Below are 19,623 nucleotides of genomic sequence, written 5' to 3'. Positions count from 1 at the left end.
GGCATTAAAACTAAATACGTGTATCGCATGGGCAGCAAAAGTTTATATTACTATTTTTCAAATTCCAGCCAGCCCCTGGCAGCGAGCCGTAAGAGAAAGGCATTGAAGATAATGGCCAATCTAAATTCTGATGACCATTATTTCCACTTGGATTCGCGCCGGGCATTTCCTCAAACATGTTGGCAAACATTTTCACAATTTTTCGGGCTGACCCTGTGCACTGGAAGCGGGTAGAAAGCATTTTGAATATTGCCATGAAAACTAAATGGAAAATAATTTTCAATTTGCAGGTGGAGCTGCAGCCACAGTACCCACTCTTTAACGTGACCCCTCGTTCGAAAGTAGCCGCTTCCGAGTACAAGAAAAACTGCACAAGTTTTTCGCTTTTTCTACTTTTATATATTTGTTTTTTTTTTTTGCGGTTTTCTCAGTTTGTTTGTCTGTTGTTGTTGGAGGCGAAGAAAAACTGAGATATACAACGGTAATTGTAGACGTTTGGTATGCGCGGCTCGTGGTTTATTATGGCCAACAGTCTGGCTGTTTGCCATACAAAATGTGGGCGTGGCAGTGCTCATCTTAAGCGAAGAGCAGCCAAGCAAACATTTGCAGCAGCGCAGGAAGCTCAGCAAGACAGAACAAACACACACAACACACACACACACACCCAACACAATAGAATAAAAGCGAATAATACAAATAGGAGGCTAATTGAAGAGACTGCTCGACTAGCAGATACCGCGTAACAAGTTTGAAAGTACTCAGACTTCATTTCAGTTTTTATAGTCGAAAATATAAAATAATAGGATTCAACTATAAAATATTGATAAATAAAACAAGTTGGAGACTACTTTGGAGAGTCTGCTCGACTAGTAAATGCCACGTAGCAAGTCTTGAAATAATTGGATTTGAAAAAAGAGTCGAATAAAGTGAACACTGTAATATAATTTATTCATAATAAAAAATTTAAAAAAAAAATACAGGTTCGAGTTTATTTTGATCAGGAGATACTGTGTAAAAAACTTAAATATACTTGGCTTTAATATTATAGTCGAAAATATTAAAAAAGGGAAAGACTTAAATATGACATAACTATGAAATAATAGTAAATAAATAAAACAAGCTAGACTCCATGTTGAAGACATGTTTGTAAATTGTAAATTAATAAATAATGCGAACAATATGTATACAGAACTAATAAAGATGAGAATATAGATCAATTTCTAACCAATTTTTCTAGGTTTCTTATCATAATTGTGATATGAAATTGATCTAAATAAAGTGTCAGTGGGAAAACAAATGTGCTGGCCGTTGCCCTCGCGCTTTTTGCGATCGTTAAGGCAGTAGAAAATCCCTCTCCACCTGTTTAATACAACCCTATTATACCCTGTATCACACCCGTCTAGGATTACAGAGCAATACGAAATGGTTGGGGCCTGCTTTAACAAGCGAGACAATGGCCAACGGCTGTAAATTGTGGAAAAAGGCTAAATAAAAGTAGCCAGAGACAGAGGGGGCAACGTGAAATATGAGAGTCTGACAAAGCGGCTGTAACAATGGTTACCTGGCCATAACAATGCTTGCCAAACTGTAATTAAAACTGTGCAGCTCAAACTGCAGATAGACTGCAAAAGGCGGCCCACCCAAGAGTGAAGAGTGTCAAGTGCAAAGACATGTGAAAGGAATTGAAGCAAGGCCCAAGTGAAAATGCACGAAACCGTGCTGACTGCCCGGAATATGGGTGGGTGTCATGTCACACATAGAGATAGCAAGTGGGGGGAGTGGGGTACTTTGAGTGCATGACGGAAATCATTTTACGGCATGACAGACAATGTGCCCACTACAGGGAAAGGGCGGACGGAAGCCATTAACAGGACAGCAGCTGGTGCAGGTGTTGTAGGCACCTAAACACAAATACATATGCATATGCGAGTATGTGTGTGTGTGAGTGTGTGTGTGTGTGTGTGTCCTCACTTAGTTTGTGCTACAAAGTCAACACCTTGAACCATTTAAGGAGGCTACGCAGCCCCAAGAAGAATTCAACACGGCAGCAGCTCGAAATAATGAAGTGCCACAGGGAGTTGGGGGCGGCAGGCAGGTTGCCAGGCAGGTTGCCAGGCAGGTTGGCAGGCAGGCAAGCAAAAGTCATTAGCGGAAGACGCCTCGCTTGGCACTCCACACACACACAGCACACACTAACACACACGCACACACAGTTTGCATTACTTCTCATGTTGTTGGCTGTCAGGAAATGCAGCTGAGTTTTTGCCTTGGGGCCTGCTTGCTACAAATTTTCGTCGTTGTTGTCGTTGTCGTCATGCCCATGTCAAATATTTAACACTTGGTTTGTTTTGCATTTGTTGGCAAACCCCTTCCTCTCCCTTCCCCTACACCCTCTGGGCAACTGGCACATGGAAATTAAATGTTTACGCCTTTTATGGCAGCAAGTGGGCGCACCAATGCGGCAACTGGGAGAGGCTAACCAAATGCCAGTCCAATTTACCGCCCACACACACACAAACACACACACACACACATGTACAGTCGACATCTATATTATGCCAAAATCCAGAAATCCCAAACTCAGCTTCAGAAAGTCAGAATGCAATCAGCATTCATTCAAGCGCCAAATGCTGTTGCAAATCACGTAGCATAATATTTTGTTGTTATTTGCTCGCCGCGCGCATTGACAAGCCAAAGTCGGAAAAGCCTGGAAAATGCTGTGGTAAATGCAAAGCGAAATTCGCCCTGTGCTAGACAAATGTGTGTGCATATAGCTGTGAGTGTGTGTGTGTGTGTGTCTATTTATGCATATGAAAAGCGACTTTCAAAGTCACGCGCTCAAACACACGGAATGATAATAGACAATCGATGACAATGGGTGGGAGAGATCGAGAAAAAAAATGTAGAAAATACTAGACAAGATAAAAAGTTTTGCATATAAGATAACATATATACTCTATAAACAATTTTACAATATATTGTTATGATAATTTTTACTTTTGTCTTGTTTTCTTTGATAAATATCTTGTATATTGTACACATCCTTAGTTAGATAATTTTCTTCTAAATAGAAATCTAAGGCTAATTTAAATACTTTTTTCTTAATATTTTCAAATTGTATGCTTCTTCAATATTCACTAGAAATCTGTGCCTATTTTATGTATTATTTTTTTTTCTACATTATACTTTATTCCACATCAATATATAATATTGATCCTCACTGTCCCATCGATTCTTCAATAAACGCATATAAAATTGTTTTCAGACCATATTATGATCCTATAATATTATATTAAATTTTATATCATATTATATTATATGTACTATTACATTTGAATACTACTTTTATTAGCTTTCGCCCTTGAAAGATTATCAACTCACAAAATCGAATCTTCAGGCTTATGCATATTTATTTTTTGGGTTAAAGAAATGTTTTCTCTAGATCTCATTCACATAGAGTTCAATTACTTGCAGCATGCATTCCCTTACATTATTATAACATTATAGTCATTTAACTGTACTTCAATATTCCAATTTCAATTCCACCAGCCCGGCCCCATCATCGACACAAACCGAACAATAGTTTTGCAGTGCTTCAGCTGAAGCAAAGAGTATAACAATAAGACTTCAGTTCTGGTGTGCAGCTGGCGAGTTAGCAACAGAAAAAGATGTAGCGAGAGGGAGAGGGAGAGCGAGTGGAAGACAAGACGAATCACATTTCTATTAAAATGCGAAAAGCCTTTTGCGGTTGTCGCTGTTTACACTCTTTGTTGGCTGCTGCCGTTCCCTTCTCTCCCCCCTCTCCTCACTCGCCAACCGACCAGAACTCCTCCTTATCCGCCTCTGCAGTTGGCCTGTGCCTTGCGCCTTGTTTATGCGCTGGCTGTCTGTCTGCCTTTCCGTCTCTCTGTCTGCCTGTTTCGCTGTTTATCGCTCGCTGCTGCTGTTGGCAATGCACTTTGCATGCAAAAAACATAATAATCGGCAAGAGCGAGGCAGCGGAGCGGAGGCAGCGGAAGAGCGCATGAGTCTGATCGACAACGCGGCATAAGCCACCGAAAATAAACAATGCAAATGGAAAGAGACATAGATAAACAATAAATAAACAGCAGAAAAGCAATTGAAAACTGCAACGCTGCACTAAAAGAGTGGGGGGAGAGAGCGCGATGGAGGAAGCAGAGAAGCCAACTGAAGAGCAGCAGCAGCTGAGGCAGAGGCAGCGTGTCATTGAACGGCATCGGCAGCAGCATCAGCAGAAGATGCTAGAAAGAGTAAGAGCGAGGCGCACATGAGGTGAGAGCGAAAGGAGAAGATAGAGTGCGAAGGCTAGCAAAAACGCGAGACAGACTGGCGACGACGACGTCGACGCGCAGACGATGACGCTGAAGAATTTGCCGTTTAAATTGTTGGACGGTTCGCAGCTAATTGTTAAATTGCTCTCAAACTGTGCAGCGAGTGTGGGCAGCGAAATGGGATGGTGGGGGGCAGGGAGATGAAAGGGGCTGCCAACTAGAGACGACAGACAAACTAATTCAATTCTGAACGCGTTCCGCTGCGGATTTGCGCTTAAATGTATTTGTAAGTAGTTTTGTTGCAATAAAACACAAGAAATATTGCCGCTAACAACACGGACAGCCAAACAAGACCAAAGCCAAACAGCAAATAGAGTAAAAGCCAACACAAGAAAGAAAACAAAAAAAAAAAGCCAAACCAACAAAAGCCAAAACAATAAAAGCAAAAACATTGAAAACTGAATTTTACGATTTACGGTTGAGGCAGTGAATTTCACTTAAAACGCTTTTATTATTGTGAGCTGCCAGCCAGCAAATATAAAAAGCCAAACAGCGAGAGAGTGTGAGTGTGTGCGTGTGTGTCTTTGTGTGTGTGTGTGACGGTCTGTTAACTGCTCGCATTCAGGGCACGTTCCAGGCAACGTTGACGCTTCGCTTGCCAAATGGGCGCGAGGCAGAAGAAAACTTTGCTTTTTTCTCAAGCACAAACACACACACACGTACACACACACTGATGTAATGTGTGTACCTGTAACGCTGGCTCGTTTGACAACAGCTTAACAGCTACAACAACAACAACAATGGGCAACACATGCCGTTTAAAAACAAATTATCGAACATGCAGCAGAAGCCTCAGCCTGTCATTCACAATGCCACACGCTGAAATAATAAGTATGTAAAAAGAAAGTAAACAGATGAGAGCAAGGGAGAGAGGGAGAGAAGGACGGGCAGCAGATAATAGACAATCAGCAAAATGTTTATAGACAGTCAATGATAGTGACTGGGAGAGGGGAGGGGGGGAGGGGAGGGGAGCACATATGTGCATATATATGTAGTTAAATTGACATGCGCCATGGGATATATTTACATGTGAGAACTGAGTACAGATAACAACAATAAGAAAAGTTTGGGAAGAAAAGGAGAAGTAAATGCAGTAAGTGAATTGATAAAACAGCTGAGGAAAAGACACTCAATGAAGGCAACTGTTAGGTAACTGTAAAGAGCTAAATGTGGAGTGGAATAGACAAACAGCAGGGATTGGCTAAGGGGGGGTACAGTGGAATTTAATCAAAGAAACCCCTATTGAAATCTCTGAAAAAATATATCTAAAGAGAGGAACGACTGATTCTGTATAGGATAAGAAAGTGAGAAACTATAGATTCTGTGCAGGGTAAATTTAAAAATATATAAAGTAAGGAACTACTCACTCTTTGAAGGATAAATTTACTACTTATATTAGAAGTAGTATACACTTATATTAAGTGACAGGTTTTGGCCGCCTCAACTTGGCAAAATTAAATCTTGAATAATTTTATTGTCTATAGTTCCAGTCAAAAGATTCTTATATATATCTGAATTCAACAGATCAAATTAGTATCTTATAATTAATAAGATAATTATATAACATGATATATTATATTATAATACACTATTATAACATAGTTCAAACCTAACCAAAGGCAGTGCAATTTGTAGAATTTGTATATGAAATGTAATAAGAACACATTCAAATCGAGTAGCTGGAACTAATCCTATTTACTATGACTATTCCTCTTCATATCTCTCCAATCTTAAAGGCATTTGGGATATTCCGTTCCTCAAATAGCACTTCAAGCTGTCAACTAAATGAAATTTAATTACAATCTTGTGACCTTCCATTTCCCTGATCTACATAGAGTTCAGCTTGTATACATTTTGCCTGCATGCAAAGAGTATCCATGTATCTTGTATCTTTGTATCTATTACCTTTGTGCGCACTTCTCTTTCGCATGGCTTTCTATCTTCACATCTGTTTTATAAAAAGAAACACACTTCAAAGTTCGCACAGACAACTTGCGTAAATTACTCAAATTTGTAATAAAAACATCGCTCGCACCTCTCAGATTATATTTATTTCAGCGCTTGCAGCGGGAAGTTGCACAAAAAGAAAAAAAACCTCCTTTGCTTAATGATTTTTTGGTGCTAAACATTTAAGTTTCATGATTTCCAGCCATGAATCTATATACAAGTACAAGGTTTTCATTTTATGCACTGCGAAAGGTCGTTTGCGTGCGATTACTCATACGCCACGTATTACGGATGAAATGAAGGCAGATAAAAGAGGAGCTGCTGCTGCTAAAGAAACTCATATCAATGGGCCGGGCATATTAAGCGGATTTCACTATATATATGTATAGAGATGTATATATGGTGAGGGGGTAAAGGTTAAGGGGTGGGAGGGGAGCACAGCTGCTGCTTTTTCTCTACACAAATCAGAGAGCAAATACAATGAAGCCGACACATGATGCGATGCGCGATATCTCTGTGTGTGAGTGTGTGTGTATCTGTGTATGTGTGTGTTTGTGTGTGTGTGTTGATAGTGGGCGACCTAAACGGAGGCAGTCAATTGAATGGACTCGGCTCTGGACACACACAATCACAAATGCGGGCAGTTTGTGTGCAGAGAAAGAGACAGAGAATGTAGAGAGAAAGAGAGAAAGAGAGAGAGAGAGATAGAGAGTAGGAAGTGTAAGAGGCCATTAGCTGCTTATCGCGCTTTGAGTAGCTACAGCAAATAGAGGTAGCAGCAGCAGCAACAGCAGCTTCAGGGAGGAGGAGGAAGAGGAGCTGGAGCTGGGCCATCAAGTGTAAAGTTATCAAGTGCTGCCCGGGACAGGCGGCAGACCCGTCGCTGTCAAGGGTTCAAGCCATAGACAACGTCGAGTGTTTGGCCATGGCTTGTGACATCAAATGTTATCAAAAAGGATTATGACAAGCGCACAGAGTCCAAGTGTATCAGTTCCACAAAGAGGCGACTATACAATGACATCCCCTCTGATATCGCTGACAGTTCGCAAAAAGCAGCCAACAAAAAAACAACGCTCCATTAAATATTTACACAACAAAAGTGAAGAATCAACAATCGCATTGATAACTCAAGAGTTGCCCCCGGAGACGGGCATAAGTGTCGCTTGGTTGTCGTCTTTCTGTTGAATAAATTGCACAAATCCGATTTGTTGCAAACTTAAATGTGTGTGTCTTGATAGTTGACTGAGGCAATTAGTTTAATAGTTTTATGGAATTTAACAGCTTCATGTCAACCATTTTTACAGAACTCACAGCTCAACACTTTTCCACCCAGCAAGCTCTCAAAGAACCCGTCAACAACAAGCGGAAGAATGAGACTTCTGGAATGTGCCGGTATCATAAAGTTAAAAGCAACAAAAAGAAAAATGAAAAACTAGACACAAATACCTATCTTTGGCTGACCGAAGTTTAAATACCCTATAAATAGAAAGTAAGGAACATAAAAAAATTGGTTTGCAGTTGAACAAAAAATTGTTCTACAAAAAAAAAATATATTATCAAAAATATTTTTTGAAATTCATATTATTTTATATTCATTTATTTTTTTCAAAACGAAACATGTTTTTTTTATTAATTTTGTCTTTTTTTTTTTTGCGATTTTCAAAAATTTGTGGAAAAATAGTTGTGGTGTTTAAAATATAGAGAATGTTTCTAAGATGTCAAGCTTCAAGGAAGAGATTCTAGTTCTTATTGGCATTTCGACTCGACTGCTGGAAGGAATATATATACTTTTGAAAAGCATATTAACTAGGTGTTACACATTCCCTGACAAAATGAAGATAACCTCTCTACCCATTAAAACATAGATTAAAGTCAAGAACAAGAACCCGACGCCAGAAAAGTCTGAGTCCAGACAACACTTTTGATTCAGGTTCTGGTTATGTTGCGGGAATCGTGAGCGACACTTGATGCGCCCAGCAAATGGATAGCGGCGGAGAGGCGACGAGACGGGGCGGGGCGGGGCGGGATAGTTAGCTATACGCAGCTCAGCTTAATGCAATTTACTTAATGCCTGACAAGCAGTGGCCCCCCCTCCTAGCGCCCCCTTGACGAGTCTGCTTATGACTTCATAACTTTTATTATTGCCAGCGAATGAAGCAGTTGAGCTTGTCGGGCTTGTACATAATTGGAAAGAAAACCCGTTGAAATTGAAGCAGCAGCAACATCAACAAATGCAACAAGAGTAACAAGAGCAACAACAACAACAACTAATAGCAATTAACGATAGTTAAACGCAGCTCTGACAACAACAACAACAACAACAAAGTTGCTGCAACTGTTGCCGGTGGCTTCTGCAATAGCCTTGACAGAGCAAGAGCTAGAGAGAGAGAGAGGGAGACAGCAACAATAGTTGCCAAATGGAAGTTGCTTGCAACTTGTGTGACATTCTTTGCTTGTGCTTTGCTTTGCAGCAAGTCGCATCCGCAGCTGTTGCTGCAACTGTTCAATAATGCAAAGAAAACATTTAAGTTGCAGCAACTTGGCGACTTGGCTGCAGCTGCCCCGCCCCCAGCAGCCCCTTTCAAAGAGAGAGAGAGAGGGAGAAAAAAGTAGTACAAAATAGTTTCTCAATTGCAAAATTTATGAGCTGCATTCACAGACAAAATCGTGTGGAAAATAACAATGAAATTGCCAAAAACGCAGCTCGGGGAAAAGAACTCGCCTGTTTGTGCGGTGAAGGGGCGTATAGAGTTGTCACGGCGCTGCCGCGCAGAGTTGTCGTTGCATAAAAAGAAATTGCAATTTTCAAATAAATATATGTATATACAGACAATTTGTTGGTTTTGTGAGTGACAGACGAGCGAAGCTGAACAGCAGTTGGCCAACTTTGCTGGGAGCTAAACTTAAATATTGGTTACCAGGCACTTTGTCATGCAGTTTGCCAGGCACAAAGCGAAACATTTTGAATGCTTCAGAAGTTAGCGAGTAAATGAGCTGAGTTTAATGCTTGATTGAGCAGGGAAATATATATATAAAATTGTTGTGTGTAAAGTTGGTTAGTTTTTTATTTATTTACCAATATATTTTTTGATATTTTTGAACAGCTCGTAGTCCCAATTGTTCGCTTGCTCTTCCAGTTAATATATAACTTAAGAACTTGAAGCCCAAATTTTTCAAGCATATCACCAATCAGGATATAATCTAGAATTATTCGATTACTGTGAAATAAAATATCAGCTGTATATATTAACCTTATCCCATTGGAGTATTATCAAGTGTAGGGCATTCACATGTCCGGCTTGCCTGGAAAAACTGGCCAGTTTTATTGCCCCATTCAAGCAAACTTGAATTTTATTCAAAGCTGGCCCTCACACGCATATTAGGCAATCAATATCTATTCAGAAATACACAATTTTCGTGCCAAATATGGTCACACTGAACACTAATCTAATGCTGCCCATTATCATCGTATCGAATAGCTGACTAACCCAGTCTCTGTCTCTTTCAATTGCGACCGGGCAACAGCTGTTTGGCTCTTTGATCACATAATGCTCTGCACATAAAGCGGTTTTTTTTTGAAGACAAAGCTAAAACTTGTTTCTGAAACGCGAATATCGAGAGGAGCAACAAAAACATGGGATTGTGGGCGTTGAGAGACAATTAGCCGCATGCCGCAACCCGAAACGGGTTTGGTGAGTCAACAACTATTCGCTATACGGTATCACAGTGGCGCCCCAACCAAGCATGACATGAAAAGGCAAACAAAACTCGAAGCTGCTCGACTAGACGATATCCTGTACACAGCTCGAAGGTACCCCAAGTTCTGAGCTCAGCCTCAACTTTGCTAGCTAGCTTTTATGCTTCCAGAAATTTCGATATTTATCGATTTTAAGGAAATATAAATTGTGAAAGAATAATCTATTACATAAAATCTGTTAAGCTTGTATTCACTAGATATGCCGCATTTTGATACGCTAGCTCCTATGAACTTAGACAATTGTTGAAGAACCTTAGGAAAATATCGATATTTATCGATTTCAAGAAAACAAAAGTAATTGTATCATGAATTTATAAAGTGAAATCGGTTCAATACGTATGTGCCAGAAATGTCAAATTACGATTCTGCAGCTTATTATAGTCTCAGATAAGAACATTAAGGGGAAAATCGATATTTATCGATTTTATAAAAATTGAAGTTATAGGAGAGTTTATTTATAAAGTGAAATCTGTTCAATGTGTATTTGCCACAAATACCAAATGTTTATTCTCCGGCTCCTATGGAAAACTATCGATATTTATCGATTTAAGTGAAATGGAAGTATTGACTATTTTATATTCATTGGAAAATCGATATTTATCGATTTCCAAAACAGGAATATAGTGGAAGCATGAGATTAGAAAGTGAGATCTGTTTAATTTGTATTTGCCAGAAATGTCAAATATTTCAGATATATGTATGTATGTTGAAAAAATCTAGAAAAATCGATATATGTATATCGATTTAAAAGAACTTGTCAAAATCATAGCACCTTGCTTTCCGTTTAAATTACGAACACTGTTTGTTCCTATTCTCTGCGATCAGACAGACAAGCAAAGCTATATCGACTTAAGTCGTTGTCTTGATCAAAAATATACTACATACTCGTTTGGCGATATTTCCTGCCTGCCTGACATACATTATACCCAGTTCTAATCATTCTCAATGGACGCAGGGTACTTAAACAAGAACTATGGAATTTGAAAAAGCCAAATGCACAATGTTCGCCCCACAAAGGCGCCCAAATAGCGCACCGCAGAGTGGATTGCATATGGGGGCAACAGGCGTATTAGCGTGCACACTTTGGATTATATTCCATTTATTTCATCTTCCGTTTTGGCTGACTGTCTGTCTGTCTGTCTGCCGCTGGGTCTGTCTGTCCAACTGTCAGTCACAGTCAGTTTCAGCTGCTGCATTCAATTAACATGGACAGATGCCTGGCTGAGGCTGAGGCTGGGGCTGTGGGAGCTGCTGCTCCAAAATGCAGTTCCCAAATGTTTGACCATTAAATGCTTTGGCAAATGACTCAACATTGACAGTTCTGTTGTTTCGCTGCAAACATTTGTTTTCCATTTTTTTTTTCGCCCTCTCTATTTTCAATTGCTCTCAAACCGAACGCAGTTTTCAGTTTTCATTGTGACCAGCAGTTTGTGTTTTTTTTTAAACCCCATTGGCATTGATGCCATTGCGTTTCGGTGTGTTTGAATTGTTTTTGACGCAGCGTTGGCAGCTTTGACAGCTCCGTGAATAACTGCGGGCAAATTTCAAAATATTCTCACCGTATTTTTTTTCCGTTTTCCGTTTTTGGTTTTCTATTTTTCTTTTTTGTTAGTCGTAGTCGTCAGTTGTCTAATATTGTCTATTGGTTTTATAAACTTTTATTTTGCGAGTCTATCAAAGCGCTTCACGTGCAGCAAATGTGTTTAACGCAAAAACTTTCGCAACTAGATTCAAATTTCCACAGTCGGCGAGAACTTTGTCATAACTTTTGAAGCCAGTTTATGGCTTGCTGCGAAGCTAATAAAGTTTTCAAATTGCGTTCAAGTTTTAGCAGTTTCTCATTTGCGTTTAATCTTTAGTGCTTAAAGCGGGCCAAAATTGAGCTAAAAATTCTACAAAACTCATCAGAAAAGATCAAGCGTAAATATGCTCCAAATAATAATAATATAAATAATATGAATTGGAATTTATAAATATGTTATTTGAACTTAGAGCAATGCTCTCTTTTTTTGCTGTTAATGTAATTTAAGCATAACCAAGCGCAGCCAGTGCTCCGGTTACGAATGCGACACAAAGAGGAAACGACAAAAGCAAAAGCGCTCTTCTGAGCGTAAGTTTGGGCTTCTACGCTACTTTTTACTAATTTCATTTAAATAAAGGAAAGACTCTTTATAAGGTCTTATAAAAATGTATCATTTGCTTTAAGCATGCAAAAATTGGTCTCAAAATTCTACAAAAATCAGAAAAACAAACGACAAAACGTTAATATGCTCATCGTAATTAAAATATACAAAATATATAAGCCGAAATTTATTTATATGTTAATAAACCTTTAAGAAATGCTCACTTTCCTTTTCAAACATATCCAAGCGCAGCCTGTGCAATGCTTACGAATGCGACACAAAGAGGAAACGAAAAAGCAAATGCACTCTTCTGAGCCTAAGTTGGGGCTCGTTAGCTAAGAAAATAATTGCATTTCAAAAAGAGGAAGCACTATTTTTTAAGGCCAGATACCTTATAAGCATTATTCGCATTAGGCTAATGCACTTACTGCCAATGTCAAATGGCAAACGATTTGCATAGCTAAGAGGCTTTTAATATTGTATCCAAGGTAATCTTTTCATCTGATTTATTAGCTATTCTTCGCTACGCTCAAGTGCTTGGCAAAGCGCAGTTTCTCAACTTTAGCTTGAGAATTATTATTGTGCATGATTCATGCGCGACATTTTCTCATTGCCCAATGCAACGCTCAACTTTATGTAGCCATTGTAAAAATCATATACATATATATCTTTATATATATATATTTATCCATTGTACGTCAACTGCACCCACATACAACTATGGTCTGTGCTTCTGTTGTCAGCTATTTTATATAATTTTTTTACTGTGCTCTGTTTTCTCTTATTTTTCGTAGCCCATTTATGGTTAGCTTTTGTTGCTGATTTATTGTAGTTTTGCCTTTGTTTCAAGTTTGTTCTCGCTCTTTTTTTTTTTTTGGAAAAATTAATAAATATTTGTGGTGGGTGGACAAAGTTTAAAGTGCCCTTTTGGCAAAGGTTAGTTATATATATGTATATATAAAATATCGTTTACATTTATCGATAACTTGGTACTCACTTAATCTGCCGAAGCTGTGCGATAGCCTCTTTTTGAGCTTCTGCAGGGCGCCGCCTTTTTTCTCGCGCATTGTGACGCCTGAAATGAATCGAAAATGTAAAAACATTAATATATGAACATAAAAGATTAGTTTAATAAAATTGAAACCGATGTTTATTTATGGAAAGCTGACATAACAAATTAACATAAATCAGTGGAGCGTGGTGTGCCATAATAATAAATAGATAAGTGGGGAGCCCCACACGGTTGACCCCATGCGAGAGGCACGGCAGGGGCAGGGACAGGGACAGGGACAGGAGCAGGGGCAGGGGCGACAACAGCTTTAACGACACGCACAATTCCAAATGAAAAGCCAATTTACATCGTAAAATTCTAATGAAAAACTACTCCAAAATAGAAATGCACTCTCCGCTGATGGGGCTCTACGGGCTCTATAGAGCGGAAAGGGCGGGCCAGAAGGCGCCTTCTCTTATTTACAGCGGGGCCGCAGTTCCTATATATATATATATATATACATATATATACATATTGGGGCACTTATGTACTCGTAATTGAGTTGTGTAATTCCGTTGTTATTACATGCACTGCTTTTATTGTTTTAGTTGTTGTTTTAGTTGTTGTTGACCGTCGCATAATAACATTTAACAAAGTTATTTCAGCGTCCAGTGAACCATGCAAATTGTGGCAACGTTTTTACGCCACATATTTATAGGGCTTAGTTGTTGTATCAGCTGTTTAAGTCGTTGTTGTTGTCGTTGTTGTTGTTGCTGTTTAGTTGCTTTGCTGATTGGCATAATGATTTGGTTAGCAATGTTTAACAAACTGTGTGCAGCTAGCACAATCAAATTGTTGTTTAGCAAAGTGAACAAAGTTGGTTTTTTATCAACTGCTGCAAAACTATCGAACATATTGAATGTTCTTTCTTTTTTGATATTGCAGTTGCAACATTTGTTTTTATTATAGATATAACTGTTTAACTGTTGTATACTTAAGCTCCTTCTGGAATTCGAAAATATATAAATGTGTCTAATCTAAACCAATTTTCTATGTGGCATGACTTTTTGTTCATTAGCTTAAATACCTAGCAGAATATTGGTATCTTTTATAAATGCATTTGCCAAATTTTAATTTCTCATAACTTTATTCAAACTTAACCCATTCTTCTTTTAAGTATATTATGCTTGATGATATTTAGCCCGTGGGTTGCCTTTTTCTTTATGAACCAAATTTAATTTTTTGTTAAGAAATCGTTTAATGTTTTTTTTTTGGTATTTCTATTTTAAGATTTTTGTTATATTATCTTCCCAAATTTTAATTTTAATTTCTGAACTGATTTTGATGCTTGATGGCATTTTGATCATGTGGGTTGCCTTTTTGTTCATAAGCTTTATTTACCATTTAGTTTTTTTTGTATATTATTTAAAGATTTGTAGAATAACGGAGTCTCTCAATATGCACTTCCCACATTTTTATATCAAATTCGCGTAACTTTATCGAAACTAAATGATTCTTCTGCTTGATGGTTTTTAGGTCATCTTTAAATAAATTCTACAACTAAAATTCATGATTGTTTAAACATACATATTTTATTTTTATTTATTTTATAGAAATATTATATAACCATCATATATTTTTAAACAACATAATAAGTGCCAACTACCAGCTCAGAGAAGATTCCGAATATTTCTCTTAGTTTTTTGTAAAAAGTCATGCCAAAACTATGGATTTATAACTTACTCAATAATGTATCCTGAGTTATAACATTGATTGGTTGATTGAGATAGCTTATCTGCTTAACCTTCATATATCCAACTCGACTATACTCTTTGAAACAATTTTGTAAGCCCGAGCAATGCGAACTGGTTTTCAACTCTTTAAATACACCTCTCAACTGCATTCCATACAAGTTTGGGCCAGGAAATTGGCACTTGAAAAGTCATTTATCAAACTCTGCCACTTTAAATATGACCACCAAAAGCTGACATTGATGAGAATGATGCCACATGATGCTGCACGGCCCCGCGGCAGACCCGTTTGGCCATCGACAGACTGGCACCTTGGCTGGCCGGCCCCCACCCATTCATTGAACTGGGGGCCAACAGCCGACACCAGCAATTAAATATATACAAATATTTTCTGTAGAATATACATATTTTTTTCCAGTACTAAATCATTGGATAAGTATCTCTTCAGTGTCTCGCCATATCTATAGCCCACTGTTATTGTAGCGTCTGTTGTTGTTGTCAAAAGCAATTTGGTATAACAACAATGCAGACAAGTCGAGCAAAGCAATTTATGGCAAAAATTCATATATATAGATGTACATAGATGCACACGCATACACACAAATGTGTGTAAAACCCGGCACTTCAACTCAATTAAAGGCACACTCTCATAACCATAAGCTCTTGTTGCTGTTGTTGTTGACTTTAAAACTAGCATTCAAAAACATAAGCCAGCCCAACAAATAAGAGTGTTCTCTAGTCGAGAGTGCTCGACTAGGCGATATGCTGTACCCAGCTCGGAATTGACTCAATACAAAAAAAAAGTACTCGAATTCATATAGATATTCATCTCGAATAACACAAAGGTCCACTTGTAAACTATATAAACTTCACCAAAAAAATCATTAAAATATGCAAGTCCTACTTGAAATCATGAAAATCGCATAGAGAGGCTATAATCTAGTGTGAATGAGAGATGAGGACGTACAGGCTGAGGGAGAGAGAATAAGGCTTAAGGGAAAAAAGAAAGCGAGAGAACAGGAGTGAGAAAGATGAATGAGAATGCGGGTGACGAGAGAGAGAGAGAAGCGAATTACAAAAAGAAACAAAGAGAAAAGAATAGAGAATACTGTTCGATACATTATACTTTCATTATAATACCAAAATCATATAAGCATTTCTTGTGCTAATGAAAATCGCATAGAGAGGCGATCTACATTTTAGAGCGAAAAAACTAAATTGTGGCAAAATGAGGATTTAAATAAGTGAAGCCTAATTTACATTAAAGAAGCCCAATGAAACAAATTGGAAATATAGAATACTTGATCTGAAGAACAACAGATAAAAGTGGGTAACATCTATTCGAACAGCTTTTGTTATACCCGAATTTATGCATTTTTAATGGGCAACGAGTATTAGTATTAACGAGCACAACTCACTAAAAACAACTGCAATTTGAGGCTTTGCCATGTAAGTGCTTGAAAACAGATTATGATCCTTGGGCCTGGGTAAGTGCACGAATGTGAGCGCTGACAACGCGCCCGGTTGCATACAAATTGCAGGCACTGTGCTTGTTGTTGTTTTTGGGGCTGGCATCGAATGCAATATGCAAGTAGAGAAAATGGCGCCAGGCGAATAGTTTTGTGCATCTGACAAATTGTTTTAAAGCCGCCATTTAGAAGCCAGACGCCAAATTTCGAGTTTCAACAATTGCATTTGGCATTACATTAAATGGGGCTGGCAGTTGTAGTCGTTGTTTTTAAAAGCCCATTAAAGTTGTTTGAGATGCACAAAAGTTTGTTGTTGTTTTTCTATTCTTCTTCTTCTGTTGTTGTTGTTGTGCAAATAAATGGCAAACAAGCGAAATGAGTTGCAACTCGCTCGCTGCAAGTGGAAGAAGTTGCAGCAACGAGAAACTTATTTAATTAAGACTGCAAAAGGCGATGCAAACTTTGAGCAGATGCTTCAATTGCAGTTGTCGTTGTTGTCGCTGCTGCTTGTTGCATTAATGAGTGAGACACACACACACACACACACACAGAGAGAGAGAGACACACACACACACAAACCCTTACTTCACATCAAAATCAAAGTTTGCTATTGGCATCAATGTCAAAGGCAGACAAATTTCAGTTGACAGTTTGCCGAGTTCAATACCCTGCCCCTAACCCCACCTCCCCCCTTTTCACTACGACCCCCCATTTGTGCTTGTGGGCGTGGCATGCCAAAAATAGCAGAGACACGCGAACACAGCATAATTCGCACCGCTTTTGACAACCAATTAGCGCCAGACAAAAGTGCCAATTGACCATAATCAAATGCCTGGTTCGTTATATACGAATATTTACTGTTGGCCAAAGAGAGAAGAGATGCACGCGACTTAATTACAAGTTTACGGAAATGAAAATTGCTTCAAGCTATGTGATTATTTACGACTAGACGTGTCTTTTAGGCATTTCGAATGAATACAATTAAGTTTTTTCTTAGAATAAGGATGAATCATTGTCTCATTTCTCGAACATTTCGTCCATTAGAGCTATGAACATAGTAGTGCGATAATAATAAGATTTGGCTTCCTATGGCAGATATATGATATAGTGGTCCGATCCGGCAGGTTCCGACATATTAACTGACTGCAACAGAAAGACGGACCTATGCTAAGTTTCAAGACGATTTAAAACTGAGAGACTAGTTCGCATAGAAACAGACGAAAAGATCGAGAATATATATATTTTAAGGGGTCGGAGATGTCTCCTTCTATGCGTTACACATTTCATAACAAAATTATAATAGACTCTACAAGGGTATACAAATTAATTAAAAACATGCAGGAACATAGCAGGCAGCAAATACTCTATAGTATATGAAAAAACTAGTATAAGATACATATGTATCTGTATGTATATCATCAGTTTATGTGATAAAGTATTGCACTAGAGATAATATAGTATTTGATATGTATACTCATATTATATATCTTAATCTTTTATAACACAATCTATATATATGTATATATATAAAAGTGTTTGTCACGAAAAAGTGACAGAGCTTGGACCGGGCAAGACCGGAATATACCAGCTAGTATAATACTAGATATATATAGTAATATATATCTATACTAGATATATATATATAACATGCTTCTACTATATTTAACCCACTTTCAACTGTGCGCAAAATATCAATATCTTCGCTTTGTTATCTAAAGAATGCGTTGAGATATTATTAATTAACGATTAAAATATTGCAAATATTTTAGTCTGCAATGCTTAAACTTATAATATTAATAATTGCTTGATAAACATAAATATTAAATACGTGCATTACTGTATTTTCTATTTACCAGCTGTGAGTCAAGTTGATAAAAGTTGTGAAACGTAAAATTTCCCCCGTTTCGAGCATGAATAATATTGTGACTAAGTCAATGTGAGCTGAATGGGTTTAACAATTTTAGATTTAGTCAGTTCAATTAGGTATATTAAACGAAATGTCAAAAATTATTTCGAAAAGCCGAACAGGCATTCTCGAAAAATTGAGGCAGGCAGCGAAATTTATTATAGAGCAACAAAATGACATGAAATGAAATGCTGAGCACTTTTCAAATATCTTGTTAATGACGTAATTACCTCACTAAGCAAGAGCGGGGTGTGGTGGGTGTGGATGGGGCGGGGCAGAGGGGTGAGGGAAGGGGTCTGCTGGTGACATGCGAGCGGGCGAAATAGTTGCCGTGTGGCGTGCCACACGACGTATACGTGACATTTTGGCCATGCCATGCAAGCGCACGCTCATTGCTCATGCAGCAGCCATACCCCTGTCCCTCTCCCTCACCCTCCCCCTCTCCCCCTCAACCGCACCCACCCCCTGCGTGCTGATGCGTCTGTCCGTCCGTCTGTCTGCCTGCTTGTGGGCGCCTGGCCAAGTGAAAATCCGTTGCATGAGAAAATAGATTTTGTGTAGAAAATGTTCATGCGAAATATTTTGACACTTGGCGACAGCAGCTGACTAATTGCGAGAGTCTGGAGAGCGAGAGAGGCCGCTCTCTCACTCTCTCTCTCACTCTCTCTGACTCTCCCTCTCTTGGCCAAAAATAGCGCATTGGCCAAAGGTTTAAAGTGCAGGCCGGCGGACAGCTGACGGAACCGATGCCCCGGCGCCGAATGATTGAACGGCTTATAAATGACGTGGAACAATTTGCCCGTTGGCGACAACTCTGGCAGCGGCACGAAAATAGCAAAGTTGACGCCCGGTCAGATCCGCAACACGCTCTGCAACACTGGCACCGGCACGTGCATTTTTGAAGGCGCTGCCGAAAATCGATGCGGATGCTGTCACGGCCTTTGGCCCCCGGCCGAACTGTCAGGTGAACTGTCAATGGACGCGAACAAAGGCTGCCAGGATGCTGGATGCAGGATGCAGGATAATTGATAAGCCTGCGGCATGTACCCAGCTGTCCAACGGGGATTGATAAATGTCAATGCACACACACACACGCACCCAAACACAATCGCATTAAAATTCAATAAAATGCAAAACTAATTAATGATAAATTTTGTTCGGTAATTCGCGTAAGCCTTTCCAGGCGCATTAAATGGTTGTGCGTGTGTTTATTATGCAATATTAATTAAATTGCATTTACAAGTAATCGCATGAAAATAGAAAATATTAAATGTACAGAAATAAAGCAAAGCCAAAACTGCATTTCGCGTGTTAAAAAAGCGAGTGA

General features: G+C 38.7%; 1 protein-coding gene across 3 annotated transcripts in view; it reads right to left on the bottom strand.

The window, feature by feature from the left end:
• Positions 1-19,623, bottom strand: part of Eip63E (cyclin dependent kinase Eip63E) — a 133,910-nt gene that overhangs the window by 60,991 nt on the left and 53,296 nt on the right. For all 3 annotated transcript variants that reach the window (XM_064686152.1, XM_064686153.1, XM_064686155.1), the window contains exon 2: positions 13,177-13,254. In XM_064686152.1, the coding sequence (XP_064542222.1) occupies positions 13,177-13,254 (78 nt within the window). The remainder of the gene's footprint in view (positions 1-13,176; positions 13,255-19,623) is intronic.

This window comes from Drosophila montana, unplaced genomic scaffold (genome assembly GCF_035044405.1).
Source record: "Drosophila montana isolate Dmon_TW-CO22-7 unplaced genomic scaffold, ASM3504440v1 contig_3175_1, whole genome shotgun sequence".
Classification (NCBI taxonomy): domain Eukaryota; kingdom Metazoa; phylum Arthropoda; class Insecta; order Diptera; family Drosophilidae; genus Drosophila; species Drosophila montana.
Note: the sequence above shows the minus strand (reverse complement) of the source record. Positions and strands in the feature narration are given on the sequence as shown.